Below are 18,231 nucleotides of genomic sequence, written 5' to 3'. Positions count from 1 at the left end.
TGTCAAGAGGATGGAGCCAGACTCTTTTCAGTGGTGCCCAGTGACAGGACGAGAGGCAATGGGCACAAACTAAAACACAGGAAGGTCTGTCTGAACATAAGGAAGAACTCTCCTGTGAGGGTGGCAGAGCGCTGGACCAGGTTGCCCAGAGAGGTTGTGGAGCCCCCTTCCGTGGAGATATTCAAAAGCCATCTGGATATGCTCATGGGCAACATGCTCTAGGTGACCCTGCTTGAGCAGAGGGGTTGAATTAGATGATCTCCAGAGGTCCATTCCAACCTCAACCATTCTGTGATTCTGTGGTTCTGAGTGAAACAGCAGCAGGTCTGTGCTGGGGGAACAAGTTCCCAGCAGCATGCTTCAATACACAGGTCTAGATACTTCCATTCATTTCTTCCCACAACCAATCCCTATTTTGCTCTACATCTAGCCAGGAATCTCTTGCCAAATATGTTCCTACAAATTTTCTTGCCAATGGCAAAAGAAAATCCACTCTTTCTACAACTGCTCCAGAAGTGGACCGAAGTGTGTACCTCTCCCAAACATATTACGGGGAAATGGATGTTCTCCAGATCCCGTGATTGCTCAACCCTTGTTTAATTTGTTACTGCATTTTTCGCTATGGGTCCCTTGGATTCACTCATCGGGAGGGAAGTCCTCTCAGCTCTCCAGGATGTGAATGGGAGTGTGTCGGGTTGCTCCAAGTCTTGCAGGAGCTCCGGGGAGCTCCAGATGACCGATATGAAAGAAGAAAATCCTTTGTCCAATAGTTTTCAGATATGCCATTTCTGTGTTCTGAGGTTTGAGAGAGTGAGCAACAAGCCAGGTCTGATAGCTTGTTACAGAAGAGCACAGTTCTTCAAGGCTTGCTTTGTCTTGCAGAATGGATGATTCGTGTGGTAATGGGCTGGTTTCATGTGTCTGGTTAGGCCTAATGCTAAATCTGGACGTACTGTAGAAGCAGCTATAGAAGTCCTGTCTTAACATGTAACATTCAGTTGTTACAGGGCTTTGCAGAACTGTTCTCTTAGGCTTGTCCTCTTTCCCAGGAAACTTCAAAAAGAATCACGAATGATAATTTCCTCTAATGTCTCATCATCACAGTGAAGTTTCCTCAGCAAAAATATTTGACGTGGCCTCAGAGAGTATCTTGATGGGCTGGCAAGGAACAAGAATTGACTGGCAGGGTCTGTGAGCATATTTAACAGGACACCTCAGCCCATGCCCAGACTCCTCAGAAGGCAGAAGACACAGTACAATTGCCCAAGGGGCTGTTGTGCTGCTGCATACTCTATCCATTTGGACATCTGAAGCATGTTTATCCAGACTGGTGTCCTCAAGTCTTGCTGACATAGAGGTTCGTCTAGAATTCACCTGCTGTGCTGTCTTGAAACTAAGCTGATCTTAATTTATACAGCTTTTTAAGAAGTGATTGTTAGGTATGCTTAATATCTACTGATCTATTTTTTTTTAATTTGCATTGACTCTGCAACTTATTTTTAGAGAAGATAAACTAGAAATCAGTTCTGTTTCTCAAGCTGACATTGGTAGCCATGTGAAATTTCACATCACATCACGATAATTGGCCAGCATGACAAATAAAGTGAATGAGATAATAGAGGACGCTGCAAAAGCAGACTTCTTAGAAACCAGGGTGAGCAGATGACTGCGACTATTGGTATCTGCTTTAGCTTTCATTACTTTTCCTTTTGTAGCAGCAATGTGTTCCCTGCTTATTCTAAAACCCATTCTTGGGAAGGTGAGAGAGAAAAAAGTATGCTTTTGTTTTTAACATGAAAATCTAAAATAAACACATTCCTCCTGAAAGCTAACTGGGGCTGGTACTGGACCTCACTGGCATAACAGACTCTTCTGTTGTAGAGAAAAGAGTGTCCACAGACTATGGCACTGAGAAGTCATCAGATGCCAGCAGACAAAATTGTTTCTCCAGGCAGACAAGTGGATATGGTTTCAGCAGAGGGCAGATTTCCCAGCAAAGTCCAGGGGTCCCTCAGCACAGCCAGACTGAGCCCAGACTGAGCCTGACTCCATCTGCTGATGATGCAGAAAAGCAGTCAGCCACCCTGCAAGCTGCAAGAAGCACAGCTGAGTTTATATCCAGGACCCTTGGTGCCCTGCGGTGGTGGGTACTGTCTTCCAGCAACTCAGAGAGCCATTCACAGCTGGGACAGTTGCAAGAGTGGAAATGCAGACTGCCTCCAGTGTTGAATTCTGGACCTCCTGTCCTTGTTTTGGGAGATTACAGCTCTGCCAGTGACTGCAGTATAAATCTCTACAAGGCAACATGCCGGACAAACTGCCCAGCAGAGACTAGTAGGTGTTTGCTTAGTGCTTTGAAACGCCAAGTTTTATCAGCACCAGCGACTGCTGGATAAGAAATCAAGGCTGTTGCCTTTGGGGTCAGCACTTGCAAAGTGGGTGCAGAGTAAGCTGTCTCCTGGTTTAAGTTTAAAGAGAAAACCCAAATAATATATGCTGGTTTTAATGGAAACCCAAATTTAGTATATTCGTTCTTTTACGCTGGCAGCAAACACAGCAGTGTCACACATACTGTCTGTAGCTGGCACTTGGGATTAATTGAGAACAACTTCTGCCCCTCTTTAGTTCACTATAAATTGTAATTTTTTTTTTAGCAGGTTGTTGAATATTTACCGCCAAAGCTGCTTACCCATTTGGGCATCTTTCCTGCTTGAGGGTCATGATGGTGAAACTGTAAAACCAGCACCGTTACCACCACAGACAGACCAACGATGACCATGATGCTTGCGAAATATTGAGCTGCAATTGAAAGGAGGATTTGGTTAGGAGAGGAAAAAAAGAAAAGGCAAATAACATTCCTCAGCCAGGCCCTGAGAGCAGTCCTGTGTCACATCCAAACATCCTCTCCTCTGGCCATCCACACTATACACTGCTTGAGGCCTTTGCGGTTTTCAGTACATCTGCTCAGCCCTTTCGCCTCCACCTAGGGGAGGGCTAGAACCAGTGAAAGGCGTATTTGCTTTGCTTTTATTCCCGCTGCAGGGATGGCATGGTGCCTGTGGAGCTGACGAGGATGCTGGTCACGAGGCCCCGGTCCTGGGAGCCTCCTGGTGGTACCGGCAGCAGTGCCAAAGGCACATGCTTTGTTCGTTGGGTCACTGGACCCCTCAGCAAAGTGTGACCACGGCACCATTTCTCGCCTGTTCTCCCCATCACTGCCCACAGGGGTTAGGCATCTTCTTCAGCACCCTCCTCAGCCCTCAAGCCCACCTCCTCTGGCTCCTAGCTGTGCTTCCGCCTTACTGCTAAATCTAAGCCTGCCACACAGGACAGAAATCGAGATCCTTGAAGCCAGAGCAGGGACCTGAAACCAGTCTAAGGCCCAGCACAGCCTCCTCATGCCGGGAGTTAGGTTGAGGCACTGGAGTGTGAAAAAGAAATGCCCACAGAGCTAGTGACGTTTGCTATGGCAAAATACTAGGGAGTGTGACAGTCAGATAACAGGGAGCAACATGGGGCAACGCGTGACACTGCCAGAGCTTATAACCTCTTCCTATGCCCACCCCTCCCTGCCGAAGCTTGCAGGAAAAGTCAAGGATTTTAATAAGGACTCCAAGGCAAGTTCTGTGCCAGGCTCAGTTTCCTAACACCTCTTTTCGTTGCCTTAGCGGCAAAGAGCATATTCATAATAATGAGGTTCTGATGCCTTCCTGAAACCAACGCTAGAATTGCTTCAAGAGGCAGGCATAGCTTTCCACGGCAAAATGAATTATGCAGCTGGACTAGAAGAATACTCCTGAGGGCAAGGTGAATTGAAAGATCTCTGTTACACTTACTCATGAAAGAATAAAGGCAACGGTGGTGCAAAAACAGAACAAACCATGAACTCAGGTTTCAGAGAAGGTGGCTGATCTGACTCCAAAATGAGTCATATAATAGGAATACAGGCATGTTGACACCACTAGAATAATTAGTGCCATAAGTCACTAAACCCTGCAGCAAATTCTATGCATTTAGATGCCACCAATAAGACTTCCAGGCCTGAAGTGATCAATTAAAAATGGCTTTGGTTAGGATTTTTCATAGACCCTTGGAAAATTAACCTCTCAGTTGAATTTGAAAGGAACTTGGTATTACCTGACTCTTGAAAATCCCAGCCAAGGATTAGCTGAGGAATTCACATTCTTAGTTTCTTGTGCTGTAATCCCAAGAACAGAGGGCAGGAAATTGCTATGGAGGTCTGGAGTAAACAGGGAAAACAGTTCTCTCAAGCCGAGACTGGCAACTGTAGGGGACCTGTGGTGCCATAAAGAAAAATGCTATCTGTTCTTGCCTGATGGTGGGCAAGGAAGAAATGGCTGGGTGTGCATCACTTGCATTTCTATTTGGGTCCTTCTGGCCAAGGTACTGTTAAGTTTTAAGTTGGAGAGTAAGGATGGAGAACAGAGGGCATGGTGCTTCAGCTGTATTATCAGTTTCAGGCGATAAAAAGTCACAAGTGTATCTGTGAAATGAAAACTGGCAGGTAGTCCAGCTAGGAGGAGATATGATGAAGACTGTTGCCCACTCTCCTGTGGCAAGATAGGGTGGACCTGAGAGCCACTGTTGATAAAGTAATTACTAGAGCTTCTGCCCATTGGTCTCTTGGTTCCAAAACACGGCTCTGTGCTCGCATTACGGATCCTGCGTCAGGGCAGAGCCACGGGCAGGGGTGGCTGAGACCGAACCAGGCCTGGGATCAGTGACAGTTCACCTGTAAGGGACGGAAAACCTCCAGTCCTGAGCAGGTTCAGGAGTGAGGCAAACTGATGCTGACTCTGAAACAGTAGCTTTACCCCCTCAAATATTTCCTGGTCTTCCCTTCCATGGCTTAATCCTACATCTCCTCTTTCCCTGCAGCAGAAGAATATTCTCCTCCTGCAGCTCTCATGAGAGCTCTGGTGGGAAAGACTCTCGTGCTGTCTCTCACACACCTCCCCAAGAGCGTGGCTTAATCCTCCTCCAGTCTGCTGGCCTGGCATCTCTGTCCCTGGCAGTCTTTAGCCCTCACCCCAGCCAGATCAAACCCATCATTTGACAAAAGCTTCAAGGGCCGCGGTCCCTTGTCACCTCCACCACCCCCTCTGCCATGACCACTGCTCTCTTATCCTCCTCCAGCAACCCTGTGAGCAGAGCTGCTGAGAGGACCAACCTGCAAGGCACGTAGGTACCACTTTCCTTGGAGCCATGGCACTGCCATCTCCACTCACCCTACTTTGGCCCCACATGATCAACCAACTCCACTCCTGGGCTTCTCTTGATGTTGCCAAGCACAGCCACAGGAATAGAGATGCTGATCCATCAGATGTGGTACAGGGAACAAGCAACAGAGCAAGAACTGAGCTTCAACAGCTGCAATCCAGCCACAGGATTGTCCTCTTCCCTCCCCCCTGCCCCAGTATTTTAGAGTCCATCCTAAAGCCCACAGCACAGGTGCAATTAGGGCTTTGAGACTCCCACAAAGTCTCTCCCTTCCAAGTGTATCTGTCGGCAGCGGGCAAATGTGAACCTGATTTTACAAAGAAGCTCAGCCCATTTCATTTAAACACCTCGAGGAGAATACTCAATATCTGTCACTGAGCATGTTATTGTCTTATCTTACCCTGGAGCTCCTGGTTACCAAGATCTTTTCTAGGCTAAATGGGTCTGCGTGGAGGCTTTAATAAATGTCCCAGCCACAGGCAGTGTCAGCCCCCAGTGAAGGAGCAGCCAGCCCAGTCCAGAGTGCACTGGGAAGAGCGTGGGCCTGGGTGCTGGCTGTGAGCTGCTCTGAGGCAGACCTGGGATGCGATTACCATGCTCTGGAAGAGAACTGCTCCCATTTTCTTCTTCTGTCCTGGACAGCTGCCACAGGGCAGGAAAAGGGACTGGGACACCAGCATTTGAGCCCCCGTATGCTCCTGCCTTGCATAGCGATGCTCCCCAGGGATGCGGAGGTCTGCACTGGTCGCTATTAGCTGTTCTTCATGTGACTTCAAAGCTGCATGCTGCTTTCTTCAGCAGTCATGTGTCAATGAAACAGCTGCTGCTTGTGCACAGGAGCTGATCTCTTTCAGGCATGAGGTGTCTGCTCTTTCATTGTTGATTTTCTTCCCTCTCTTTGCCAGAGGGGGCATGATGTAACACGCTACCTGGACAGCTGCTTTAACATCGGGAGCTGTCAGGCTCAGTCTCAGCACCATTAGAAGATGACCAGGTGCTGTAATCACAACAAATACTGATCTGACACAGCCACAGAGACCCAGTAAGTCTTTTTAAATGATCAGCGATGACAATAGCTATTTGTTCTTGCAGACATCCTCTGACATTAAAGAGTAAAACCTGTATCAAAAGGATGGCCTTGACTTGCAATCCAAAACTTCAGGAGTTTCCAGCACCATTTTAGGACATTCTGTGACAGCACCCAGCATCAGGGAAGCACCTTAAGATTATTTTAGAAATGTTTTGGAGTGGAACTGGATTAACTTTAACTTTAAGACTAATTAATAGAACAAAGAAAATAAAACAGAAACCCTAAGAAAGGCAAGAAGATCCCAGAGTGATGCGTTGCTTTGTTAAAATTATTACTGAATACTGACAGGAAAATCAGTGTATTATCCAGATTTATTAACCCAGTTAATCATGGAAAGACAGAGCTTCCCCACTGCGGCAAGTTACAGTCCTGGTTTTATTATGAAATGGAGGAGGAGGAAGGGGAATGTCATACTCAGGTATTCACAGTGGTTGAACTGGATGCATCCCACTGGAGTCTGTGTTCCTTCTCCGCAGAAAGCGTCAGTAACTGCACCTGAAATGCTGGAGTGGTTTACAGCTGCTACTAGTCAGGTCATGTCAACCATTTGGTGTTGAATGCCTCCACTGAACTCTCAGGAAATGGGAGAAATGTCTCAAAACATGCACCAAATGAGCTGTGCACCACTGCACCTCTGGAAATGCTTCCAGTTCATAAGTTGCAGCCTGTGGAGGACTCAGGAGACCTCAGAGACCATCCCAGGGGCTTCCAGCCGTCCTGTTTCTCTCCTCCTATGGCAGAAACTGGGGCCAGTGCCAGGCAGACAGGGTCCCAGTACACAACAGCTGATGGCCCACCACTTGTGCAGAGTTTCTCAGAGACCAGGGCACCGAAAGGTGAAGGAGGGATTCCCTTCCTAGCTGATTTACCCTTGTACACAGAGAGCAAAGAAACAAGGAAAAGGATGTGGGCAGGAAAATTATGTCCATTACTGATGAGATCTGCTCTAGCTGGGCCACCATGTGTCATCCATTACCTCTCACTGATGTTAGAGAGCAAAGAGCATCGTCATGTTCCTGAACTGTGAGCTGATGCCTCATAAACAGAAAATGTCTTCAGAGAGTGAGAAATCTAAGGATTAGACTCTGTGTTTACCTTTTGGTTATGATACTTGTAGAGGGCATAGGGTCAGTGTTTTCAAGCTCTTCTCCCACACGCTTTTGAGGAGTAGAACAAGGTATTTGAGAAAAAGAACAGCTGTATTTTTTTCATAAAGAAAGTTGCAAAGCTTGAGACTTTGGGAACAGCACCATTGACCATGGAGCCCAAAACTGCAAAGAGCTGCTGAGACTGAGAATTTCCATTGCATGGAAGAAGCTGAGCAGAGGCCTGGAGTCAGCAAGCTGCCAGGCAGGAGCATCGAAGGGCGGGGGGGAAAGCACTCAGCAAAATCAAAAAGAGACAGAGAAAAATGAAAGGGCAGATGCTAGAGTGGCAGCAGCTGAAGAGATACAGGCACATGACAGAAAATGTCATAGGAGATTAATCTCGTTTTCTCCATCTAGTCAGAACCACTAATGGCTTCTGCTCTTAACTTAGAACAATCTGTAATTCTTGGAGCTGTTAAAGCACTGTGCTGCTTCCTTGTCTCAGCAATTTGCAGCCTTGTTTGCTGTATGACTGAACTGCAAGAAATCACCCCGAGCATCTGGTGCAAACATATTTATTCGCAGCTTACACCCTTCTTCTTTACTGAAATAAAATAAGCATGGTAAAGAAGAGCAAGAAGGAGACAAGGCTGTAAATATGTTAGGCTAGTAGAGCCCTGAGTAGCAAGTACTTATTGTGCATTAAGAACAGGCAAGCAGGTGAGCACAGTGAAAGAAGGGGACAGAGGGAAATGCAGTTTATATTACCTAGAGGCAACGATAACTCAGTTTTATCGCATGGCATTTGATATGTCCAGCCAAGGCATCAAGCATCGTGTGGATGTTAATATGGACTGAGGAAGTGACAGTTCCTTGTACTTATGAGTCCCAAGTTTTGTTTTTCATACACTCTGTGAACATACCATTTTTCAAGTGGTCCACACTTTCTGCAATAAAACACCTTTTAGAGCAAAATACAGGTTCTAGACCCAAAAGTGATGGTACTATTCTGAAGAGAGCTGGCAGGAAATAATGATTTGCATTGCCTTGGCGTTTACTTGGGTATGTGGGAGGAAAAAAAAAAAAAATCATTTGTCTTCCCCACAGACATTCTGCACTGAGATATAGCGCATGGTAAATCCAAAATGGTCGAGCACTTCCCATGTTCAGCAGGACGCCTTGAAGTTCCGGGCCAGAAGAGTGTTTGTGGGAGAAACAAATCATCTGACTGGTTTGAGAGGTCTGAACATTTCAATTTAGGATTTGGCTTATGGGCAGAAGCATGCCTTATCTGATCTGACAAAGTACTTTGAAAGCAATACTTCCTGTGAGCACCGGCTGGGGCGGAGGGAGAGCAGCCAGCTCTCAGCTTGCTGTAGCCTTGGCCGCAAGCTGGAATCTGCCTGCTGCGGGTGCTCCTGGCTGTTTCGCTGTGTGGCTGTACTTTCTCTGCCACCTGGGGCCTGATCTGAAGGACTCATGGTCTGCAGTGAGCTTTGGATCAAGACGAGAGGAAGAAACAGCCAGGCGAGGTTCGCTAAGTAAACATTTTAGGGTCACTTCTGCACTCTATCGCCCTTTTCTTGCAGTCATGGGACTGCTAAAGTGGAGATGCAGTCAAGGTGGATGCAGGAGGGTGGACGGGGATCCCAGAGCCCGTGTCACGCTGCGCTGGGAGGAGAGGCAAACCTGCCCTGACTCGGGCCAGGCAGGGATTTGGTGGTGTTTCTTTAAGAATAAAACATCTGAAATAGGCTGAATCATCTAAGGCTGGAAGCAGCCAGGATCACAGAGCAGGAAGGAAGAGCGGAGCCCTCTGAACCCTTTCCATGCCATGCCGTGTGGCCCAAAGTGTTTTTGCCCCCGAGATGATATCGCAGGCAGCAGAATATGAGGGTGGGGAAGCAGTGCCAGCTATGCCCATAACTGCATTGCCTTGAATTTTCCAGGGCCATTGCTTTTGGCCATATCTGACTACAACGGGCTGTGGATTGATCTGTCTTTCTGAAAAACGGGTTGATTTTTGCTAGGTAACTAAACATTACATTAGGAGCTGAATTTTTTAAGGTATTTAGTCCGTGAGTCCAACCCAGCAGCCCATCCTGAGACATTGATTCTTGAAAACATGCCTATAGCAATGCAAGATTAATGAGATCCTGGTGATTGCTTTATCAGGTACTGTTGGAAGTGCGTAAGCATGCCCACCAGCTGTATAATCTTAAGGAGGCTCTACTTAAAGGATAATTGTGAAGGGGCAGAGTTACAGTTAGGAATCTGACTTGATCTGGGGAAGCTTCCTTCCTAGTTACTTCTTAATGCATGATTTGCTACCCTTAATTGCAAGGTTGCTTTCAAATGAATGATAGAGTTTAATGAAACAGGTCAGGGATACGGAGTCTGCAAATAGGGAGGCACAATGCTCTTTAGAAAAAAGAATTCAGGCGTATGCCTATTGCCTAAGGAATGGATTGATCCTTTCTTCAGAGATGGTCACAAAACCATTAGCCAAAATGGACTTGATTATCCAGTACTGTTTATATGTTTCATGCTGTCTTTATCAAAATAAAAAAGCCCTTGCAGTTTATGACTGGATGTCTCAGATGTAGTTCCCAGATGAATTACATGACCCTCTAGTTTGAATGGACAGATCCAGAACTTCTACAGAAACTCTATTTCAAATTATGTTATTTGTGTAATTTCATTTTGGTCGCTGAACTGGGATTGTTACACATCCACATGGATCTCCCTCCTCATATAATGCCCTCAGTTGGTGCACAAGTGTACTATGTATTAGGAGCAGGCTATCTCCATGGAATTGCTGGCTTTTCAAGTGAGAGACAAATCTGTCTGTAAGTTAATAGGCTTATAGAAACGTAAAGGGCAGTTGTTACCATACACCTGAGCTGTATGACACAGGCTTTAGGATTTCACCCAGTGATAGTGCAGCCAGTCCAGTAATTTCAGGTGTGTAACACGTCTGGAGTTCTGTGCATTTCTCTGTGGTTTTTCCTCATGAGATGATCTCCAGCTGTCTAGCTACACAGGCTCTTTATAAAAACTTTTTTTAAAGAGAGAAATTAAAAGTAGGTCAAATCATGAGTGCAGCCAGACACGCTGCCGGTGAGGCAGGATGAAGCCGTTCCCGGGGTGCGTAAGTTTAGGACACAGTTGCTGCCGTGTAATCATGGTCTGAAAGTCTGTTCAGGAGCCACAGTCCAGAGCTTTCAGTGCCAGGAGGGACCTCCAGGGCCCAGCAGTGAAGCAAGCCTTGCTCGTATAGTCAACTTGTGTTGAATTCTGGCCGAACCGTTGTGTTTGTGAATGCCATGGGACGTAAATACTCTCGATCCAAATGACTGAGCTGGTTTCTGTTGCTATGGGTGTTTAATTTTTTAAACATAAGCAGAGGCATCCTTGCTCTGGTTCCTGGACTTTTCCTTTCTTCAGCATCACAGATGAGTTTGCAGAAGAGCAGCCCTTTAATTTTTGAAAGATCTCAATGCCTTGTGTGGCACATTTGCAATGCTGCTGAAAAGTGGGCTCTGGAAATATCTTGTTCCCCCAAACAGGGGGAAATTTCTGGAGAACAGGAGCAGGGGGACAAATGCAGTCACCCAGACTCCTAGCTGGAACATTTCTTGGCACAGAAAGGGCCTGGCTCACTGGGGAGAAAAAAGCTTCAGTACACATCACCCCGCAGTGTGTTGAAGCAGAAGAGTCCCAGTGTTAAAAGGCATTGAGCAACCTGCCTCTGATTTCTAGGCCAAGCTTTGCCACTTGCTCTTTACAGATGAAAAAAGTCTGCTTGTTGTTATTGTGTATTAACACAGCATCTATTGGGCTGCTTAGAAAACCGGAGTCCATCATGTGAGAAGTTGCACGTGGTGGGGGAAGAGAAAGTCCACTCCGGGCAGCTTTATGAACAGAGAGAGTGCAAAGGATGTGCCAAGGAAAGGAAGGAGGTGTTTTGCAGACAGGTTACAACAGGAAAAAGCAGGCATCCTGCCCCACCTGCTTCCCTGTGCTTACTTAGGCTGGAAAGTGCCTCATTTATTGTAAATATTAGTCGAGGTCAAGAGAGACTAGCCTCAGTTAAGAAGAATCAAGATACCATTTCCTCATTTCTTTGCAAACAGATCAGACATGAGAAGCCGGTTCTTTTCCTCATGTTATATCAGAGCAGCTTTCCTGTGCCCCCTTAACAGAGTGACTGCAAGCAGCAGCTCTGAGAATTTCTCACGTTCTCATGGTTAAATAGTTAAAACTGAGGCCAAAAGGCAGAGAAAAGTAAGATATACAGCATTGTTAGGGACCAGTGTTGTTGGACTGGCAAAAGGTGGGACTATTCATATGGGTCCAGGTGGCTGTGGATGCACGTTTAATTTTAAAAAACCCAAATCCTAACAATACAAAGCAGATTTTTCAGAGTGTATGGGTCAGAGCATCTCTGCTCCCACAGACATGAAGACAAGCAACAGTGACTTCTCCTGCAGTCCAGCAGTTGATCTTTCTATTTCAGGATCGAATTGCTTGCATCCTTTTTAAACCGCATGCTTTAGAAGATTCATTTATTCCTGTAACCTGGTGCTAATCATGGCGATTCTCCAAGAACTGAACAAGCTGTCCAAGGGTCCACCACTTCCTCCCTAGGGATTTTCAGCTGGAATTGGATCATGCTGAAGAACTGCAATTATTACCTGCTATACCCCTTCTGGGATCGCCTGCAATATCATTGTGGGAAGATTATTCTGCGCTTCCCCATTGGAGTAGGGAAAAGGCTTTCAGAGCTCAAGGTCTGTCTATACCATACAGCCCAACAGTGAGTACTTGCTGAACAAGGGCTATTTAGATCCAGCAGCCAAATGGGCAAGCGGTCTTGCCCTGTTTGTCTGGGCTGGTGTCTGGAGTAGCGCTAGGAGTTAGGAGTAGGGATTTAAACTAAGCACGCTCTGGGACAGAGATGACAACCCACATCTAAGTGGGGCAATAGTGGAGAGGGGTGGAAGGAAAATGGTGCACGGAGGGCTGAACAAGAAAGGCCTCAGCAATGGTAGCATAGAGCGGAGGGGGCCCACCTCCAGAGTGTGTGCACAAATTCGCCCAGCCTGGGAAACAGGCAGGAGCAACTGGAGTCCTGTGTACAGTCACAAAAATTCAGCATAACTGGGATAACTGAGACGTGGAGATCACCAGACGCTCACACTGCTGGAGTCCTCTGATGGAGAGGTACAAGCCCTTCAGGGAAGACGATGTGCATTGCCCTCTACATGCAGGAGCAGCTCCTATGGTGGGTATCTACGGGACAGGTGACAGCTGGTGGAAAGCTTGTGGGCTGGGGTCAGATGAGAGGCCAGTGAGGGTGACACTGTGGTGGGAGCCTGTTACAGACCACCTGATCACTGTGGGCAAGTGGATGGGGTCCTTTTTAGGCAATGCAGGGATACCTCTGTGTTGCAGACCCTGGTTCTCACAGGTGACCTGGACTTCCCTGTCATCTGCTGAGAGAGCAGCTGAGTGGAATGCAAGCTGTCAAGAGGATTTCTGGAGAGTGCCAGGAGTAGCTTCTGGATGGAGGAACAAGATGGGTCAACCAGAACTAGTGCACAGCTGGATCTGCTAATACTACCGAGGACGAACTGGCTGGGGACATGATAACTGGTGGCAGCCTGGGCTGTAGTGACAGTGAAATAATAGAGTTCAAGATCCTGATAGGATTGAGGGAGAAAAGCAGCAAAGTAAATACCCTGGACTTCAGGTGAGAAGATTTCACTTTTTTCAGGGATTTGCTAAGTGGGATCCCATAGGAGGCAGCTCTGAAGGCTAAAGCAGCTCAGGAAAGCTGCCAGGGCTTTAAGGACAACAGTCTCCAGGTGCAAGAAAGATCTTTCTCACTACTTGTAGAAACAAGCAGACACATCAGGAGACCAGCATGGCTAAGCAGGGAACTCATGGCAGAGCTCCAATGAGAAAAGGCAGCATATGGGGGATGGGGGTGAAAGTAGGGATAGACTGCAAAGGAGGAATTTAGGAACATTGTCTGGGCGTGCAGGACTGGTGTTAGGAAAGTTAAAGCTCAGCAGCTGAGATTGCCGAGGGACATCAAGGGCAACAAGAAGAGCTTCTACTGCTACAATAACATCAAAAAGCTCAAAAAGGAAAACATGGGCCCACTGGTGAATGGGGTGGATGATTTAGTGAGAGCAGACAGAAATAAGGCCAAGGTGCTCAGTGCTGTCTTCGTCTCATTCTTCACTGTCAAGGTCTCCCAGGTCTCTGTGCTTACAGACAGAGTTCAAGGAGAAAGAGAACTACCAGCGGTGGATTAGGATCAAGTCAGGGATTACTTGTCAGGTCTCAACCCATACAACCCCTACAAGTCCGTGGGACCAGACAGGCTGCACCACGGGTGCTGAGAGGGCTGGCTGGTATCCTTGCAAGGCCACAGAGACTGGGGAAGATCCCTGAGAACTGGAGAAAGGCAGTTGTTGCACCCACCTTTGGGAAAAGCCAAAGGAACAATCTGGGGACCCAGAAGCAGGTCAGCCTCCCTTCGATCCCTGGGAAAATCAGGGAGCGAGTCCCTGGAGAACATTTCTGGGCACTTAAGGCAGAAGATGGGTAACTGGGAACAGTCAGCCAGGAATTATCAAGGATAAATCAGGCCTGACCAACTTGATTGTCTTCTATAATAAAATGAAAGGGGACAATGTCTTGACTGGAAATAACCCTGAGCAACCTGGTCTGACCCCATGGCTGACCCTGCCCTGAGCAGGGTTTGGGCTAGACACCTCCCCTGATCCCTTCCAACATGAGTTATCTTGTGATCCTGTGAAGCAGGAGCTCCCATTAAAGGGGGATTGCCAAGTTTCAGAGCACGCCAGCCCAGACTGCCTGGTTGCACAGTGGACCCCAGTCAAGGCTCAGTGTGCTTTTGGGCTGTAACAGGAGAGCATCAGGTGAGAGTAGCCAGGGGATTGCTTTAGACATCCCTTTTCTGGATAGCTCAAGTCAGTCTCCAGGGTCTAATAGACCATCCATGTATTATAATTTTTCTTTTACAGTGTTTTACAGTGTGAAGTTTGTTTAATGAACAGATGAAAGGAACAAACTGTCTTTGACCTACATGACAACTTTGATAGGTGCATTTCTAATACATTTGATATGCTCCAATTATTTCTGAATCATGAAAAAACTTGCAATAATACAGGCTGCCAAGAAGGCATATTTAATACACTAGTGGTGAGAAGAGAGTCCCTTATCATATTCTTGGCTTTGTGATCCAAAAATGATGAAAAGGTGTGAGAGGTCCTAATACTTGAGCAGCCAACAGTCACCTGGAGAAGGGGACTTGACCCAATAGACCTCCCCACCACCCTGCTGATATTTGATGTCCACACATCTGCAATAGATTAGGTAGTAATTTGCTGAAACTTGTTATTCCAGCATGAAAATCTGTAATAATACATAACTTAGGTCTATCTAACTCCCTGAAGTTAGATAATGAGGTTGTGCGACTAAGTGTCATTTTGCTCTTTTTATGGTATGCCTCATGCTAGGCCTTAGTTACACAATGATGAAGCACACCCTCCATCGGCACCTAGATATATTGTTGAATATATATATTTTTTATTTCTACTGTCCTCTGTGTGTATCTTAGTCATGATTTGAACAAAAATATTGGCATTAGCTCAGGAGATAATATAATTTTTCAGGTCCTAGTTTTTCCTATGGTGTTCATTCTTGCTTACTCTTCAAACCAGAACAGGTTTACTTTCCTTACCCTGCTATGAGGCCAGGGAATGATGCTTTCCCCAGTTCAAGCGCAGGCCCCCTTAGTCCTGATGAAAGAGACAGTCATCCTTGGCTTTGCTCCCGCCAACATGACATGCTTATCTGTGGCTTCTCCTTAAAGAATATGCCAATGCTAATTCAGGCTCTGCACTCAGCCCCACTTGCAATCAACACGAAGGCAGCGTACAGGCCTGTGCCTTTACTGATCACATCTTGCCGCCCGGCCTTCCCCTTCTCCCCTGTTTAGCTGTCCCAACTCTGAAGGGTTTGGGCATCCTCAGGCCAGAAGAGGTGGGGAGTCACCTGCAGCTGCTGGCAGTCTGACCTGCCTTGGTCCTTTCACTTCTCCCTATCCTTCTCAGACAGCAGTTTCAGGAATTTCATGTGGCAGAGGCTGGAGTCATTGACGTGCATCGCCGATGGGACCGCAGCCTGAGATCTCTCCTTGCTCCTGTTGTGCTGCTGTGGACTTGCAGAGCTGTGTATGTATTGCACACAGAGGTGACCTTCCCCTTCTGCAGTTTGTATCACACTGAACCTCAAAAACAACATGAAAGCAAGACCTGCATTTTCACTGTGCCTGGCAATGTTCATAATACCCAGCCAGCACCTTTGTGGGCCAGCTTATTGGTATGACAGCCCCATAACAGGCAATCAGTCTCTCCTAATGCCTCAGTTTATCTTGTGGAACAAGAGTGAATCCCTCATCTGCCTCGTTATCTGACCCTCCAGAAAGAACAAACTAATGAAGCACATGATTAGAGCACTCTGTCTTTCCCGTATGGCTTTGGGAAAATCATTTAATCCTTCACAGCTTCATTCCTTGCCTAGAAAAAGGGAAGAATGATATTTCTTCCAGCTCCTTCTCTACCCTTCCCATCCATGTCTGCTTTATCTGCTCAATCTGCAAGCTTTCTGGGGCAAACACAGTCCTTTACTGTGTGGGCATGTGTGTGTTCAGCACTTGGTATTATGGGCCTTCACCTGGAGCCTTCTGATACCACCACGGTAAAAATAAAAGTAATAATCCACCATTCTGAGTCCAGGTAAGGTCTTTTAGATGTTTCCATGACTGCTTCTTAGGCTATAATAAAAAGGCTTATATGGCATAAGCTTGGATTTCTTATATTGTCTTCCAGGGCAGTTACAGTGGAAGTCACCAAGAAGATAATCTGGTCAATAGCTTTCATCAAATGTTAGAAATCACCACCACACCAGTGATGTATTTGAATTTCGACTGCAATCTCTTGAATTGCTCTTGGGGTAGACAGAAGAGAGGAGGAGGAGAACTGGCAGGGAGAGATGCATAAAAGGAGGGAAGGCAGGTCACGTGGGCAAGGAAAGAATTTTTTCCAGCCAGCAACACTGAGATTTTCAAAAGCTCTGTGTGGGACCTGCTTCATTCAAAAAGCTGCCGAAGCAACTTTACAGCCAGGCGCAACGAATCCAGAGCCAGGGCTGAGTATTATTCCAGTATTCACTCCGTGCCTGTGCCCTGAAGGTGCTGGGTCTTCAGCTTTGCCCACCTAAACCTCCAGGTTTTGTGTTAGTCCTATGTCCTCTGCACCTTGCAGTTACCAGCTTATCTGATGTTTTCAAAGCCCCTTTGCAACCCTCATGTAGGCTCTCTTCATATGCACAAACAGTGAAGGCCCAGACAAAGATTTACTCCTGACACTGCTGAAATGCAAAACTCTATTAAAAAAAGATTCAGTCCTCAAACCGGCTTTGCACAGCTCTTAGGAAGTATCATAGGGTGTGCACAGAGCGACAAAAGCAACCTACCTATCAGTTGGACTGAGTCAGAAGTTGCAGGCATGATCTCAGCCACGAGCAGCATGAATACAGTCAGGGACAGCAGGACAGTGATACCTGCAGGGAATGAAAATAGAGAGGAAGGATGAGGAACGTGATCTCTGCAGCTCCTCTTACGATGTCTGTGCTGATAAATATAACCTTGTCCTGATCTACAGCTAAGCCAAATGCATGGCTTTGTGCTTGTCAAGACAAATGAGAGCTTCTGCCAAGTGAGAGTATCTTTGGATGCATCTTTAGCCGCTCTCTTTCCCCTTGTCTCAATTACTCCCAAAACCTTGTTCCTCTTAAAGTGATGGAGAAGTCTTTGCTGCTGAATGAAATGAAGCTTGCAGAACTTGTAAACTGTGCTGTTCTTGCAAAACTGGGCTCAAGCAAAGCCCAGCCAGTTTTTAAGAGCTTCCAGAGACTTCACAGTCACAAGTAATCTTTGGACATTGTAAAATGTCCTCCATACAGCTGCAACCTGATTTAAACGTAGCTCTTTGTTTATTTGTTTCCTCTGGAAAGGCTGTTGCAAAAACTTGCCGTTCTGGTGCTGAGAAATCACCTTCTGTTTCACAGCCTGCACGAACATTATGCCCTATTTTTTGTGTCAGCATCGCCTTTTAGCTCAAATAATTCTTTTTCTTGACTTCCCCCTCTTCTTTATAGACAGCAGTCCTATTCCCCTTAGTTCTTGTTTTGCTTCACGGAAGCCAGGCCACTCAGTTTTCCAACTGCTCTACGGACCCTCAGTGCGCTTGTTCCTTTCTGAATGTCTTTGCCCTGACCAGTTTTGTGCACAATATAAAAATTAAGATCTCACCTGGGCCAGTTTTGTGTGTTTCCTGCTTTCCCCTGTCTTCTACTCTTGGAAGCACATATAATAGTAAATCACATTTAACTCTTCTTTGACTGTCACTTCTTTGCATTTATGGGGAACTCATAGCTTGATGGTTTGGGGACTTGAGGACATGGAAGATGAGAATCCAATGCCCAGTCACTGCTGCTCATGACCCTTCAGAGAGCCACTCCACCTCTCTGTAACTTAGTACATCCTAGCTGAAAAATGGAGCTAATCAGCTGTGAAATGCATTGAGATGCACTAAGGAAAAGAGCGACAGGGGAGAGAGTGTTATCGTTGCTGCCTGTGCCAGTGAAAAGTTTTGCCTCATCCCAGGATAAAATCAAAAGGATGATGTCAGTAGAAGTACGTAGCACAGT

The 18,231-nt window shown here is 46.5% G+C and overlaps 1 protein-coding gene across 1 annotated transcript in view; it reads right to left on the bottom strand.

The window, feature by feature from the left end:
• LOC136995365 (neuronal acetylcholine receptor subunit alpha-7-like) overlaps positions 1-18,231 on the bottom strand; it is a 52,033-nt gene that overhangs the window by 4,205 nt on the left and 29,597 nt on the right. Inside the window, exons 8-9 of the mRNA XM_067315989.1 lie at positions 16,996-17,082; positions 2,690-2,799 (exon numbers count right to left, since the gene is read on the bottom strand). Of these exons, the coding sequence (XP_067172090.1) occupies positions 2,690-2,799; positions 16,996-17,082 (197 nt within the window). The remainder of the gene's footprint in view (positions 1-2,689; positions 2,800-16,995; positions 17,083-18,231) is intronic.

This window comes from Apteryx mantelli, chromosome Z (genome assembly GCF_036417845.1).
Source record: "Apteryx mantelli isolate bAptMan1 chromosome Z, bAptMan1.hap1, whole genome shotgun sequence".
NCBI classification, from domain to species: Eukaryota; Metazoa; Chordata; class Aves; order Apterygiformes; family Apterygidae; genus Apteryx; species Apteryx mantelli.
Note: the sequence above shows the minus strand (reverse complement) of the source record. Positions and strands in the feature narration are given on the sequence as shown.